The 13,171-nt window shown below is 48.3% G+C and overlaps 3 protein-coding genes across 3 annotated transcripts in view; 1 reads left to right on the forward strand and 2 right to left on the reverse strand.

Moving 5' to 3' along the window:
- FKBP8 (FKBP prolyl isomerase 8) overlaps positions 1-2,714 on the forward strand; it is a 35,584-nt gene extending 32,870 nt beyond the window's left edge. The window contains exons 8-9 of the mRNA XM_056867671.1: positions 651-788; positions 2,628-2,714. Coding sequence (XP_056723649.1) covers positions 651-788; positions 2,628-2,714 — 225 coding nt within the window. The remainder of the gene's footprint in view (positions 1-650; positions 789-2,627) is intronic.
- A 3,888-nt stretch (positions 2,715-6,602) lies between these two features.
- LOC130473660 (heat shock protein 30C-like) lies at positions 6,603-7,262 on the reverse strand. The gene has a single exon (XM_056845229.1). The coding sequence runs from the start codon at positions 7,260-7,262 to the stop codon at positions 6,603-6,605; it is 660 nt and encodes a 219-aa protein (XP_056701207.1).
- A 3,569-nt stretch (positions 7,263-10,831) lies between these two features.
- Positions 10,832-11,406, reverse strand: LOC130473823 (heat shock protein 30C-like). Its single transcript, XM_056845435.1, has one exon. The coding sequence runs from the start codon at positions 11,404-11,406 to the stop codon at positions 10,870-10,872; it is 537 nt and encodes a 178-aa protein (XP_056701413.1). The 3' UTR covers positions 10,832-10,869.
- Positions 11,407-13,171: the final 1,765 nt, after the last annotated feature.

A 13,171-nucleotide genomic window follows, 5' to 3' on the forward strand; every position in this document is an offset into this window, starting at 1 on the left:
TGGCTTGCTTGATTGATTGACCAATAGCCATTTCCAAGGACTTGTCTTGAATTCTTCCCCAATTCCATAATCAACTTGCCAGCGTGGTGTAGTGGTTAAGAGCGGTGGTTTGGAGCGGTGGACCCTGATCTGGAGAACCGGGTTTGATTCCCCACACCTCCACATGAACGGCGGAGGCTAATCTGGTGAACTGGATTTGTTTCCCCACTCCTCCACATGAAGCCAGCTGGGTGACCTTGGGCTAGTCACAGCTCTCTCAGCCTTACCTACCTCACAGGATGTCTGTCGTGGGGAAGGGAAGGTGATTGTAAGCTGGTTTGATTCTTAAGTGGTAGAGAAAGTCGGCATATAAAAACCAAGTCGTCGTCGTCTTCTTGCCCCATGGGGCAAATTTTAGACCCAGTGCTCACGTGTGGCTGAGACTTCTAAGAGGATTGCCTGTTCTGTAAGCCCATTGAGGCAACACGTTCCCCGTGGCAGCCTCCCCCATAAGCTACACACCCCATACACACCGTAAGGGATCCTGGCCAGCTACAGAGTACCAGGAATATGGACAGCCTCCTAAGATGGTGTGCTTAAAGAAAAAAATCTGCCCCCAAACAAGAGCTTGGAGAGTTGGTTATGTCTCCCTCTCTTCTGTTGGCCTCCAGACCATCCACACGGAACTCTCAAAGCTGGCAAAGAAGCACGCCGACCAAAAGAGTGTGGAGACTGAGCTGTACCGCAAGATGCTGGGGACCGCTGGCTCCAGCGGACCCCCTGCTAAGTGTAAAGATAAGTCCTCCCGGGTAGGTGGAGAGAAGGAGTCGTGTCCCACGGGACCCCAGAGAGGGAAGGACTTTTTCGATCGAGTCGCGCGTTTCAGTCGGGGGAAGCCTGGGCCGTCGTCTGGCCCCACCTGGAGGCACGGCATGTTCACAAACACTCCAGGCGCTCAGGGGGACCAAAAATTCCCGAGTTCCCGCAGCCCTTCCGAGAAGGCTGCCGTGCTTTTTAAAAAGGGCTGCTTGTTGAAGCAGAAGGGTGCCAGGTGCGAATCCCCTCAGTGTTCTGATCAAGTGTTGGGAGGACTTAGCGGGGACTGGAGAGCGTCGGGCGTGCGTGCAGGGGGGGTTAAATTTCACAGCTCTGTTTGAACTACCTGTTCAGTTCCTGGCTTCGTGTTCCCATGGAGTCATCAGAAGTGCTTTTAAGGAAAAACGTTAACAAAGGAGAATGGGGGAACGAAGGGTACAGTTTAGATTCTGACTTAAGCTGGAAGGGAGGGGAAACGAAGGGAGTTTGGATAGGCTCAAGTTTTTAGCATCGTGACTCTTTGTGCTTTTATATTATCTGTCATTCATGTGTATGTTCTGCTCCCTGGCACCCAGCTTTTGTTTAAGTCCTGTTGTTTCCTAAACTAACTCCCCCTCAAACTCTGCTTTTCCTTGTAGAAAAGATGCTGCGATCATTTTGCTCGCTTCTGTTTGCAGTTTGACCAGCCATCTGAGAGCCAGCATGGTGTGGTGGTTTGGAGCGGTGAACTCTGATCTGGAGAGCCGGGTTTGATTCCCCACTCCTCCACATGAGTGGCGGAGGCTAATCTGGAGAACTGGGTTTGATTCCCCACTCCTCCATGTGAGCGGTGGAGGCTAGTCTGGTGAACCGGGTTGGTTTCCCTGCTCGTCCACATGAAGCCAGCTGGGTGACCTTGGGCTAGTCACAGCTCTCTTAGAGCTCTCTCAGACCCACCTACTTCACAGGGTGTCTGTTGTGGGGAGGGGAAGGGAAGGTGATTGTAAGCCGGTTTGATTCTTCCGTAAGTGGTGGAGAAAGTCGGCATATAAAAACCAACTCTTCTACTTGAACTGAGAGCTGCTGTAAATATCTGGCATGTATATGTGTGATCCTGCCTTCAGAGTACTCTCCGCATGTTATCTCATAACCGTAACGTCCATGTAAGGTTTGGCCGGTAACGTTATCTCCAAGCAGCAGATGGGGGCTTGGGTTGAGTGGTGTGCCTAACGCTAGCTAGCAAGTGTGCGGCAGAGGCAAGATGGACACATGAGCACATGAAGCTGCCTCATACTGAATCCGACCCTTGGTCCATCGAAGTCACTATTGTCTACTCAGACTGGCAGTGGCTCTCCAGGGTCTCAGGCAGAGGTCTTTCACGTCACCTACTTGCCTAGTCCCTTTAACTGGAGATGCTGGGGATTGAACCTGGGACCTTCTGCATGCCAAGCAGATGCTCTGCCACTGAGCCACGGCCCTCCCCTTTCAGCTAGTAATGCCAGGGACAGGACCAAACTTGTAACTGCCTGCAGCCAAAGCACCTACCTGACCACTGAGTATGCACAAGTTCCAAATTCAGCCTTCTTGCTGTCCTTTTCAGTGGTGTCTGCCATTACCAACCCTCAACTGGCTGCCTGTGAGATCACAGCTCGTTCTCTTCACCACTGTGCCTCCCCCAGCTCCAGGCCCGAACCATTTGCAATATTGAAACTAGGGGTGTACCACAGATTTTGTGATTTTAAAATATATATATATATATTAGGAAATAAAAGTGAACGCAGTGTGTTATTTCCTGCCTCCGACAGTCTGGCTTCTGATGCTGAGAACTGCTTTTCTCCCCTTCTTTCTCCCAGGCGATTCCTTGGAAGTGGCTGTTTGGGGCCACGGCCGTGGCCCTGGGAGGCGTGGCCTTGTCGGTCGTCATAGCAGCCCGGAACTAGACGCCGTCGCCCAGCGGCACGTTTTTGCCGAGTGGGGGCCCCCCGTGGCCAGTCCTCGTTTCTCCCGGCCCCTTTCTCCCCATACCAGGCCCTCGACGATCGCAACGCAGCTTGGACTGTTAGGCTGGCTGGGGAAGGGCGGGCGGGGCTTTGCGTTTCCCGCCCCGAAATGCCAGCAAACCATTCCGCGGGAGATGCCCCTCCCACTGTTGATGAAGGCCCGCCGCTGTTCGGGGGGTGAGAAAGGGTCTGGAAGCCCTGGGAGTATTTGGGGAGGGGGGGCAGGAAACTGGACACTCGCCTCTCCACACCTCCCTACCTTGGCCCATGCCGTGCGGTCTCTTTTGTGGGGTGCACGCCGGTGTCTCGTTCCCCTCCCCTTCTTTCCCAGTCCCCTGGTTCTTATTTTTGCTCAAATCCTCCTTTGTAATCTCCTCTGTGGGGAAAGAGAAGTGCAAGCGTCGAGCCAACGGGGAGATTGTGAAACATAAAAAGAGAAGCCAGTGGGTGCCGGGGAGGCAGAAGGTTAGAAGCTGGTAGGTGGGCTGCTTCGGGCTACTAGGATAACTCAGGGCTGACTAACAGCTACTGCCAATATGATTTTTTTTTTTGTGGGGGGATGTTTTTTGGTACATTATCTTACAGGAGCAAACAAATCGATGTTGGAGGTGGATCCTGCCCTGTCTTGGTCGCCTCCCCGACCTTCAAGACAAGCAATTCTCTCTCTCTCTCTCTCTCTCTCCCTGCTTTGTGCCATGCGTGCACAACCTGCTCTTGGAGTGTGCCTGTAGCCTCTCTGTAGAACCTCGTCACGGAGATTAAAAAACCTGGTCGGTCCCCTTCCACCCCCTTTGAATCCCTGCCTGCCACGATCCCCGGCTGCAATTCCCCCCCTCCGTTTCCACAACCTGCCCTACCACACCACCAGCCTCGTGTTGACCTGGATAAATAGATAAATATTTTTTTCCCAAAGATACTGGGGGGGGGGGAGAGAAGTTGGCCTTCTGTCAGATATGAACTGTGAACCGACAACATCCCTTCCACGTCTAATAAACTGCCACCTCTCAACAGTCTCGCCTTCTTATAGTCCTGTGTTGTTGTTGTTTTTAGAGTAGGGTGTTCTTTAAACTGGGGGGGGGGAGGGAGGTTAGCACTGTTAATTGGGCCAGCGTGGGATAGTAGTCAAGAGCGGTAAACTCTGATCTGGAAAAAGAAGAGTTGGTTTTTATATGATGACTTTCTCTACCACTTAAGGGAGACTCAAACCGGCTTACAATCACCTTCCCTTCCCCTCCCCACAACAGACACCCTGTGAGGTAGGTGCTGCTGAGAGAGCTCTAAGAGAGCTGTAACTAGCCCAAGGTCACCCAGCTGGCTTCACGTGTAGGTGCGGGGAAACCAATCCAGTTCACCACATTAGCCTCCGCCGCTCATGTGGAGGAGTGGGGAATCAAACCCGGTTCTCCAGATCAGACTCCACCGCTCTTAACCACTACACCACTCTGGCTCTCTGGAGAACCAGGTTTGATTCCCCACTCCTCCATATGAGCGGTGGAGGCTAATCTGGTGAACTGGATTTGTTTCCCCACTTCTACACATGAAGCCAGCTGGGTGACCTTGGGCTGGTCACAGTTCTCTCTGAACTCTCTCAGCCCCTACCTGCCTCACAGGATGTCTGTTGTGAGGAGGGGAAAGGAAGGTGATTGTAATCCAGTTTGATCCTTAAGTGGTACAGAAAGTCGGCATCTAAAAAGCAACTCACCTTCTTCTAATATATTGATAGAAGATAGTTTGAATAACCTTCCCACCTAAGTTGCAGGAGTTCCGAAAGTCACAGGAGTTCCCTAGCAAACAAATCTCCCTATGGAAAATTCTTCCTTCTCCCTCTAATGCTTGGAAGTACAGGATGAGTATCCCTTACCCGGACATCCAATATCCAGACTGACCCAAAAAACACTTTGAGTTGGCATGCAGGCATTACTCAGAGGGCCTCAGCAGCACACCGATATGCTTTCTGATGGTTCAATGTACACAAAATTATTAAAAATATTGTTTAAAATTACATTCAGGCTATGTGTACAAAGTGTATTTAAAACATATATAAAATATAAATGGATTTCGTGATTCGACTTGGGCCCCAGCCCCATGATATCTCATTATGTATATGCAAATATTCCAAAATACAGGCCACTTCTGGTCCCAAGCAGTCTGGAGAAGGGATGCTCAACCTGTAATTGGTTGGGGGTTGTTTCCTGACCCATTTTCCTGGAAGCTGCATGAAAGAGGGGAGGGGAGAGGGAAAGTTGATCGAATGCCCCCTAATCTGTAGACCGTGTTTCTGGGTCCTCCGTTGTTGGTGCGGAAAATTTATATGCTGCCTTCCACAGACCTGCTCGAGGTGGCTTAAAAGCCATTAAAATGCAACTATTAAAATTTATTATTTCTTTTATTAACACATTCTCATCCCGCCTTTCCTCCTGGTTCAAGGTGGTTCACAATAACAGTGAAGAAGGAGGAGGAGGGTTGATTTTTATACCCTTATTTTCTCTACCTTTTAAGGAGTCTCAAACTGGCTTACAATCACCTTCCCTTCCTCTCCCCACCACAAGCAGCTCTGCAGAAGGCACGTGTAAGGTTGCCAGCTCTGAGTTGGGAAATACCTAGAGAGTTTGGCCGTGGAGCCTGAGGAGAGGAGGGTTTGGGGAGAGGAGAGACTTCAGTGGGGTATAAATGCCACGGGGTCCACCTTCCAAAGCGGCCATTTTCTCCAGGGGAACTGATCTCTGTCACCTGGAGATCAGTTGCAATATCGGGAGATCTCCAGCCACTGCCTGGAGGTTTGCAACCTTAGGCACATGACAGTATTCTATACTGGATGTGATCAGAGCATGGGTTCCACAGAGGAGCTTGGGACGATGCACATGGATTCTCTCCTGTTTCATCCTCACAACAACCCTGAGAGATAGGTAAGGCTACTGTCCAAAAAGCTGCTTCCTGGTCTCCATAGCAGTGCTGAAGTACAACCTCCCAATCATCCAATCTAGTAAATTCCATCCAGCCCACCTAATATGCACATTCTCTCTTGGTGTTCCAGTTAGGGTTGCCAGGTCCCTCTTCGCCACCGGCGGGAGGTTTTTGGGGTGGAGCCTGAGGAGAGCTGGGTTTGGGGACGGGAGGGACCTCAATGTCAAAGAGTCCAATTGCCAAAGCAGCCATTTTTCTCCAGTTTAGAGATTTCTTAGATCTCTAAGGAGCCTCGTGGTGCAGAGTGTTAAGCTGCAGTACTGCAGTCAAAAGCTCTGCTTACAACCTGAGTTCAATCCCGATGGCAGTCGCAGGTAGCCGGCTCAAGGTCGACTCAGCCTTCCATCCTTCCGAGGTCGGTAAAATGAGTACCCAGCTTGCTGGGGGTAAAGGCGAGATGACTGGGGAAGGCAGTGGCAAAGCACCCCGTAAACAAAGTCTGCCTAGGAAATGTCGGGATGTGATGTCACCCAATGGGTCAGGAATGACCCGGTGCTTGCACAGGGGACCTTTACCTAACTGATCTCTATTAGCTGGAGATAAGTGGTAATAGCAGGAGATCTCCAGCTAGTACCTGGAGGTTGGCAACCCTCGTTCCAATCCCATCCACCACCCACCTTTTCTTTTCCCCTAACTCCAAAAAGAAGAAAAAACATGCAGAAATCCAACCAAAGAGCACGTCGTTCTTGAAAAATAAATGGTTTATTACACACAGCGTGACCGGTCATTAAGGGCCTGATACAGAAAAGAGGCCAAACTGGCAACAAGTCAAAAGGTGAGTCCCCAGTGCATGCAAAGTCTTGTCCACGCTGCAGCTTTGGTTTTCCGCACAGTGGTGGCAGTCCACGGTTATAAGGGAGGATTTCAGGTCTCCTTCGGCTTGGCCCCTTCGCCGCTCCCCAGCTCTTTCTCTTCCCTGTCGGGCGTCTTGGGTCCCGAGGACTGGACGTCGATCGGGATGGCCTTCCCCGTGGTTGTGGAAGAAGCCACGCGTGGCGCCTCGACACACAACTGCCCATCCGGGGTCAGGGAACATGAGACGGCCTGCAGGTCCACGTCGAGTGGGAGGAGGGTCTCCCGCCGCAACTCTTGGTGCTCCTGCCAGTAGCTGCCCTCACTTTTGCTCTCCCTCTGGCGCTTGGCGGTCACCGTGACTCTTCTCCCGTCCAATTTCACTGTCATCTCCTCTGGGGAAAAGCCCGTCACGTCCGCGGAGAAGCGGTACCTCCCTTCCGGCGGCCCCTTCACGGCGGCCTCCGCGGCACTCTCCTCCCTTGGCTCCCTTTGGCCCTCGCGCTCCCACGCCGGAAGCGGGGAGGCCTGGAAGAAGGCCCGGGTCATCCTTTCCATGTCCTGCATCTGCCTCTCCACGTCGGCCACGACCCGGTCCACGAGGCTGTGGCTGGACGGCCACAGGACCCTGCAGGCTGGCTGGGGGTCGCTCAGCCAGACGGGGCCTAGGCCCGTCAACGGCCACCGGTGCAGGGGGAGCATCCGCAGCAAGACGCGGCTGTAGCTGGCCATGGCGACGCGGCACTGCTGAGTGAACCGATCCCTCGCTTGCGTCTCGCCTTTTTGGCTGGTTGGGATGCTGCGTGGGCCTTTTATAACTCGCCCGCCGCCTGCAAGCAAGGCAGAGGGGAAGGCCTTGGCACTGCTTCAAGGATGACGCAACAGCATGTAACAGCAGCTGGAGTTTTCCCAACACGGCTGGAAAGGAGGAGCCTGTTCTCGAAGGATCGAGGGAAGCCCAGCTCCCGAAGCTACCCTTCTTCTTTGGGGAAGAGAACGTCCTCTCTTCAAATCCACAAATGCAAAGAAAGCAGGACGTAACCTACTTCTCTAGCGGCCTCTAGAATAATCTGATTATTCAGGGTCATGGGACAAACCGCCTCGGCAGGGAAACCAGATAACAGCTGAGTCACTCCCCCCCCACAAGCTGGTGGCAGCTAATTTCTTTTTAAACATATTTTTTATTATCATTTAATAACAGAAACAAAACAGAAAATATTGAAAATACAGAATACAGACAAGTATCCGAAGGAGTGAGCTGTGGTTCACGAAAGCTCGTACCCTGCCAGAAATTTTGTTAGTCTTTAAGGCACTAATGGACTGTTGCTCTCTTTGAATACAAACAAATATATAATAATAGTATAAAAATACCAAATAATAATAGCCTGAGTTTGCTGCCAAAGTGCTAATGGGCTGTTGCTCTCTTCAAATACAAAGTAATACAAAATAATAACATAAAAATACCAAATAATAATAAGAGCCTGAGATTGCTACCATATACTTTTAACCTGACGTGTTAGGATTACTTTCATACATTTCATTCTTTTAATGTTAACTAATTTGTGGTATCTTATTCAAAATATTCTGAGCATTATACAAAACATATAGGATTAATTTAGTAACATAATTATAATCGATTCAATCAATTTAATTGTCTCTTAATTATGCTGGCAGCTAATTTCTAAAGCCTGTATTCCTGTTTTACATTATTCATTCATTTACATTAGTTATTCATTCCTACAGGAGAAACTAAGAGATAATGTTTTTGAGAAGTAAACTTTCCTCATATTATTGTGTGTGTATATGCACATGTCCCCTGAAAAAACTCTGGCTGAATCAGACAAAAAAAACCATCTAGCCTATCAAGTTGATTCTTTATCACAGCGTTCTGCCAATGAGATTTGGGCAGCCACACAGCCCCCCTCTATATTATCCTAACAACAGCCCTGTGAGGTAGGCTAGGCTGAGATAAAGAAGGCCTGGCCCAAAGTCATTCAGCGAGCTTCATGTCAGAGTAGGTTTGGGGAGGGAAGGGACCTCGGAAGGGTATAATGCCATAGAGTCCACCCTCCAAAGCATCCATTTTTTCCAGGGGAATTGGTTTCTATTGCCTGGAGAGAAACTGTAATTCTGGGAGATCTCCAGGCCCCACCTGGAGGATGGCATCCCCAGCACACTTGTTATTTTTGCTGCCGCAGATTAACGCAGCTACACCTTTGTGCCAGATTGTTTCAGCTTCTTGCATCATTTTCAAGTGTGAGTCAGGGCTTAGCTGATTCCAAAAGGAAGGAAGGACACAAATCGTTAATGATCACCTCTCTTCTTCCATATGCCCTTTAAAAAGAACTTTGTCCTTGCCAGAATAATTCCACTGGTTAGAAATCCATAAATTTAGACGAGCTTTTTTATTGGCGAGGTGTAATGCCGTAGACTCAGCCGAGACGTGAGAGACAGACAATAAAATTATTGCAGAAGAACGCAAATGCCCATTTCGTCCAGATCAAGCAGTCTCCCTAGCCCGCATCAATCAATCTTTATTTTACGGTCATTTGACCAAAAGTAGAACATCTAATCAACAGCAACATAAATTTGTAATAAAACAATATCAGACAATCGAAAAGTCCACAGAATAAAATATATCAATAAAATCCCATATCTAAAAAAGTAAGCAAACTAGCTCCCTAGCCCGCATTGTTTTAGCATGTTCACAAAATAATATTGCATCAAATATATCACTTAAAAACAGCTAATGACACTTTCTGAGAAGTAGAAACTGTGTTATCTGCTATCAAGTAGATCGGTGAATTGCATGAGAGACATGGCAACCTTTCCCTTTATAATGTCAAGAAAAAAATAATCTTCATTTCCCTTTTTTTAAAAAAAGTGTGAAATGGCAGATGAATAGCTAATGGCTGTTAAATCTAGGGAAAGTAGGGAAGAAAAAATAGAACTCCCCCCCCCTTTCCCCCAAACACCATCAAGTGGCCAAACTAGAAAAAGATCTGAAGAAAAAGACAGAGAAGGCTTAATTTTGAAAATATTTGTACAAGCAGCTGTCCCTTGAATGTTTTTTTATCAAGCAAATTTCAACATGGCCGAGTCTAGGGTTCTCGTTGACCTCAGATACCTCTGGGAAGCAACATCCTGCCCTTAGTGTTTATTTGCTTCATTTCTACCTCACCTTTGTCCCCAATGGGGATCCAAACCAGGCTTCAGGGTTCTCCTCTCCGCCACTTTATCCTCACGACGACCCGGTGAGGTAGGTTAGGCTGAAAGTGTGACTTGCCCAAGGGCACTCAGCAAGCTTCCATGGCAGGACTGGGACTTGAACATGGGTTTCCCAGATCCCATTCCGACAATTTAACCATACCACCTCACTGCTTCCCTTTATCCCCAGCATCTGCTCCAAGATAGATTGTCTCTGTACATGGAGGCTCCATTGAGTTATACGGCTTAATAGCCATCAATAGACTTATCTGTGCACTTTCCTATTCCTTTCTAAAGCCATTGAGGTTGGTGATCCTCACCGTATTGTGTGACAGGAGTTCCATAAGTTAGTTACGTGTTGAAAAACCTGAATTATCTGCCAAGTAATTTCAGATGGTGTTCTGTAGTTCTAGAATTATGAGGAAAAACATTTATCTGTCCCTTCAGGGCAGGATTGGAAGAGAACCAGCATTTTCTGTAACCAACTTATGAAATTGCAGGTCTTTTTAAAAACATTAGTATATTAATGCAAAGATACAACCGAGAACCTTTGGGAGAGAGATCCTTTCCCATCCAATGCAGAGACATACCATAATTACCGAACCCTGGCTGATTGGTGGGTGGCCAGGCTATTAAATCAACTAGAGACGCAGCAGGAAGCGTCCTCCTCCGTGGGTCAGTGTTTTGAACTTATAGGAGACATTACTTAAACTATTCCTCCCTCGCACCCCGTTGAAGACATTCAGCCTTTTACCAATCGATACTGTTCTCATCCCAGATATATCCCCTCTCTCAGACATCGCACCAAGTAGTCAATTTTTGTATTTTGATAAGCAAGATCTGGAAAATCAGAGTCCGGCAGATTTTAAATGGTTTTTAAAAGGTCACATTTTATATTATTTTCATTAAGTTAAGTTTTTGTGTAATTGGATTCAAATGGCTATTGTTTGTCATGCTGGCCAATGACCGTAATAAAGAAGATTGATAATCCCCTTACCCGTTTTCCATCTCTGAATTGATTGCAAACACACACAAATCATATTAAAAGGATATTTATTAGCACAACATATCAGTCAATAGTGTCTCTAGCTACTTTTTTGTCCAAAAAAATAATATTTTTCAGTTCAGTCTCTCATGCTTTGGCCCTGGGGTCTTCCGTGCCTCCTGATTCTGGCTCGACTCGGGCACTGTTCTCCGACCGGCTGACCTCGATGGGCACTGTTCTCGTTGGGGGTTCTGATGCCAAGGATGGGGCTTCAATCCGCAGCTGCCCCTCGCTAGAAATCGAGCAGGTCAGATGGTCGCGGTCCACATTCTCGGGCACATCCCATTCCCTTCGGAACAACTCGTACCGGAAGGGCCCGCTGGGCGTCTCCGTGGCCTTCTTGCCCGTCAACACCACCTTCTCCCCGACCAGTCTGACCACCAGCTCCTTGGGGTCAAATCCGGCCATATCTTGGGTCACCGCGAACCCTTCGGCGGGGCTGGCCGTGTCCGTCCGACGGGCTCTCTCGTGGCTGGTCACCGCGGATGGCCAGTTGCTTCTCAGCCGCTCCCAAACAGCGTCCATTTCTCGCTCGATTTCCTCGAAGAGCGAGCCAGGGCTCGGCCACAGGACACGACTGAGCGGGGAGCTGCGAGGCATGGTGAGATGCAAGCGGCACAGCATCGCGGGCTCGGGGCGAGAAGGCGTGGCGGTCCCCTTCCGAGCGGTTCCAAGTCTCGTGGAGTTCCGTCTGCGTTCGCTGAGAGCCGATGCGTTTGGGTCTTTAGGAAACCGTTGGGTTTTTATAGACGTGCTCCTCGCGGCCCCTGTCCAGTGGGAACACTTGCTTCTTTATGACGCTGCCTAAAAAAATGCTTTTAAGTCAGCACATAGACTTCTCGTTCCTGTCGGTCAGTGGCCCGAACGGGCACAATGAAACACAGCCTTGTGAATTTCGTCTCTCTTCTCAGAGCTTTGGCCTGCTGTCGGGTTATTATTAGGGCGGGGATCAGAGCTCATCCCAACAGAAATAGAAACCCGAGGCCAGCCAGCCCGGAATGAGGTGGCTGCTGGTAAACAAACCAGGCTACGTCAGAGAGACTTGGAAACACATCTGCAATGGAACTTCAGAGATGGAGAAAGTCTATGCCAATCTAACTTTGGATAGCTAAGTCACTATCTTTTGCTAAATCAGAGTTGGAGGCCTGGTTACCTTACAACTAATGGTTCCTTTAAGAGTGTGATTAATTGCAGTTTCTCTGTCCGAGTCACTGTTCCTACGAAGCAGCCTTATACTGAATCACATCATTGGCCCTAATGGGCATATCAACTCATCCAATTTTAAATTAAACGGTTTTAGAAGCAACATTAGGAGTCTTTTTTTTTTTTTAGACAAAGTAGGATACAGATATGTCAATAAACAAAAATTAAAACAGCCTGCACCTAGTAGGAAGGTTAGGAAAAGCAAAGAGAGCTTATCATACAATCTGGGTTCGAATCTCCATTTCTGCCATGGAAGCTTTCTGGGTGACCTTGAGCCCATCATAAGCTCTCAGCCTGGCCTACCTCACAGGGTTATTATTAAGAAAATAGAGGAGGGGAGAAGAAAGTCCTAAAAGCTGCTTTGAGTCCCAAAGGGGAGAAAAGCAGGAAATAAATAAATGCTATAAGATACTGCGGTAACCACCAGCTTAGAGAGACCAGAAAGCGTTGCCTTGGTTCCAAGGCCCTGCCAAATTTTAATTACCATAGAATTATACCATTTAATGGAAAGGGGAAGTTGCAATATTTCCTTCTGTTGAAATCAGTGAGCTTAGAAGGCTATACACTCTTTAGGATGCTGCTGTCAGAAAACCCTTAATGCTAAATATTGCGATACATAACCCCCCCCCCCCATTAAGCAGAGCCAATTATCATCTTTCCAATCTTGGTTTGTGATACACACACACTTTCCATCTCCAGATTGCTCCTTAGGACACAGTGACCCCACTCCAAGAAAATATGGGTGATCATCCCTGTAAAATTAGCGAAGGATGCCAGTTCTATCTGTCAGACATTCCATTCTCATTAGGACTTCCTCCACGGAGCAGGAGAACTGGATCCGTGCTATATTCCTGAAGTGAAAAAAGGGTTAATTTCCTGGATAATACCTTCGAGCCAGTTGTACAAAAGCAAATAGCCAGGTACTAGTGTGAAAAATACAACTTTTATTGCAAATTTCCAAAAAAATATTTTATTAAACAGGTTATCCAGTTTCCAAAGGGCTTCGATCCAGTATCCAAACAGCTCAACATCCTAAGCAAACGTCGGTATTTGTCATCTCTGGCAGAGACAATCTCCACTATTCTAGGAAGAAAATTACAGATTAGGGTTAGCGTTAGATTAGGAAAAGAGGAAGACCCAACAAGAGATGGATTGACTCTCTAAAGGAAGCCACAGCCCTCAATTT

Source organism: Euleptes europaea, chromosome 2, assembly GCF_029931775.1.
Source record: "Euleptes europaea isolate rEulEur1 chromosome 2, rEulEur1.hap1, whole genome shotgun sequence".
Classification (NCBI taxonomy): Eukaryota; Metazoa; Chordata; class Lepidosauria; order Squamata; family Sphaerodactylidae; genus Euleptes; species Euleptes europaea.

Bases quoted from the DNA above. Each gene is read 5' to 3' on its own strand.
- LOC130473660 (XM_056845229.1), bottom strand. From the start codon at position 7,262: ATGGCCAGCTACAGCCGCGTCTTGCTGCGGATGCTCCCCCTGCACCGG.
- LOC130473823 (XM_056845435.1), bottom strand. From the start codon at position 11,406: ATGCTGTGCCGCTTGCATCTCACCATGCCTCGCAGCTCCCCGCTCAGT.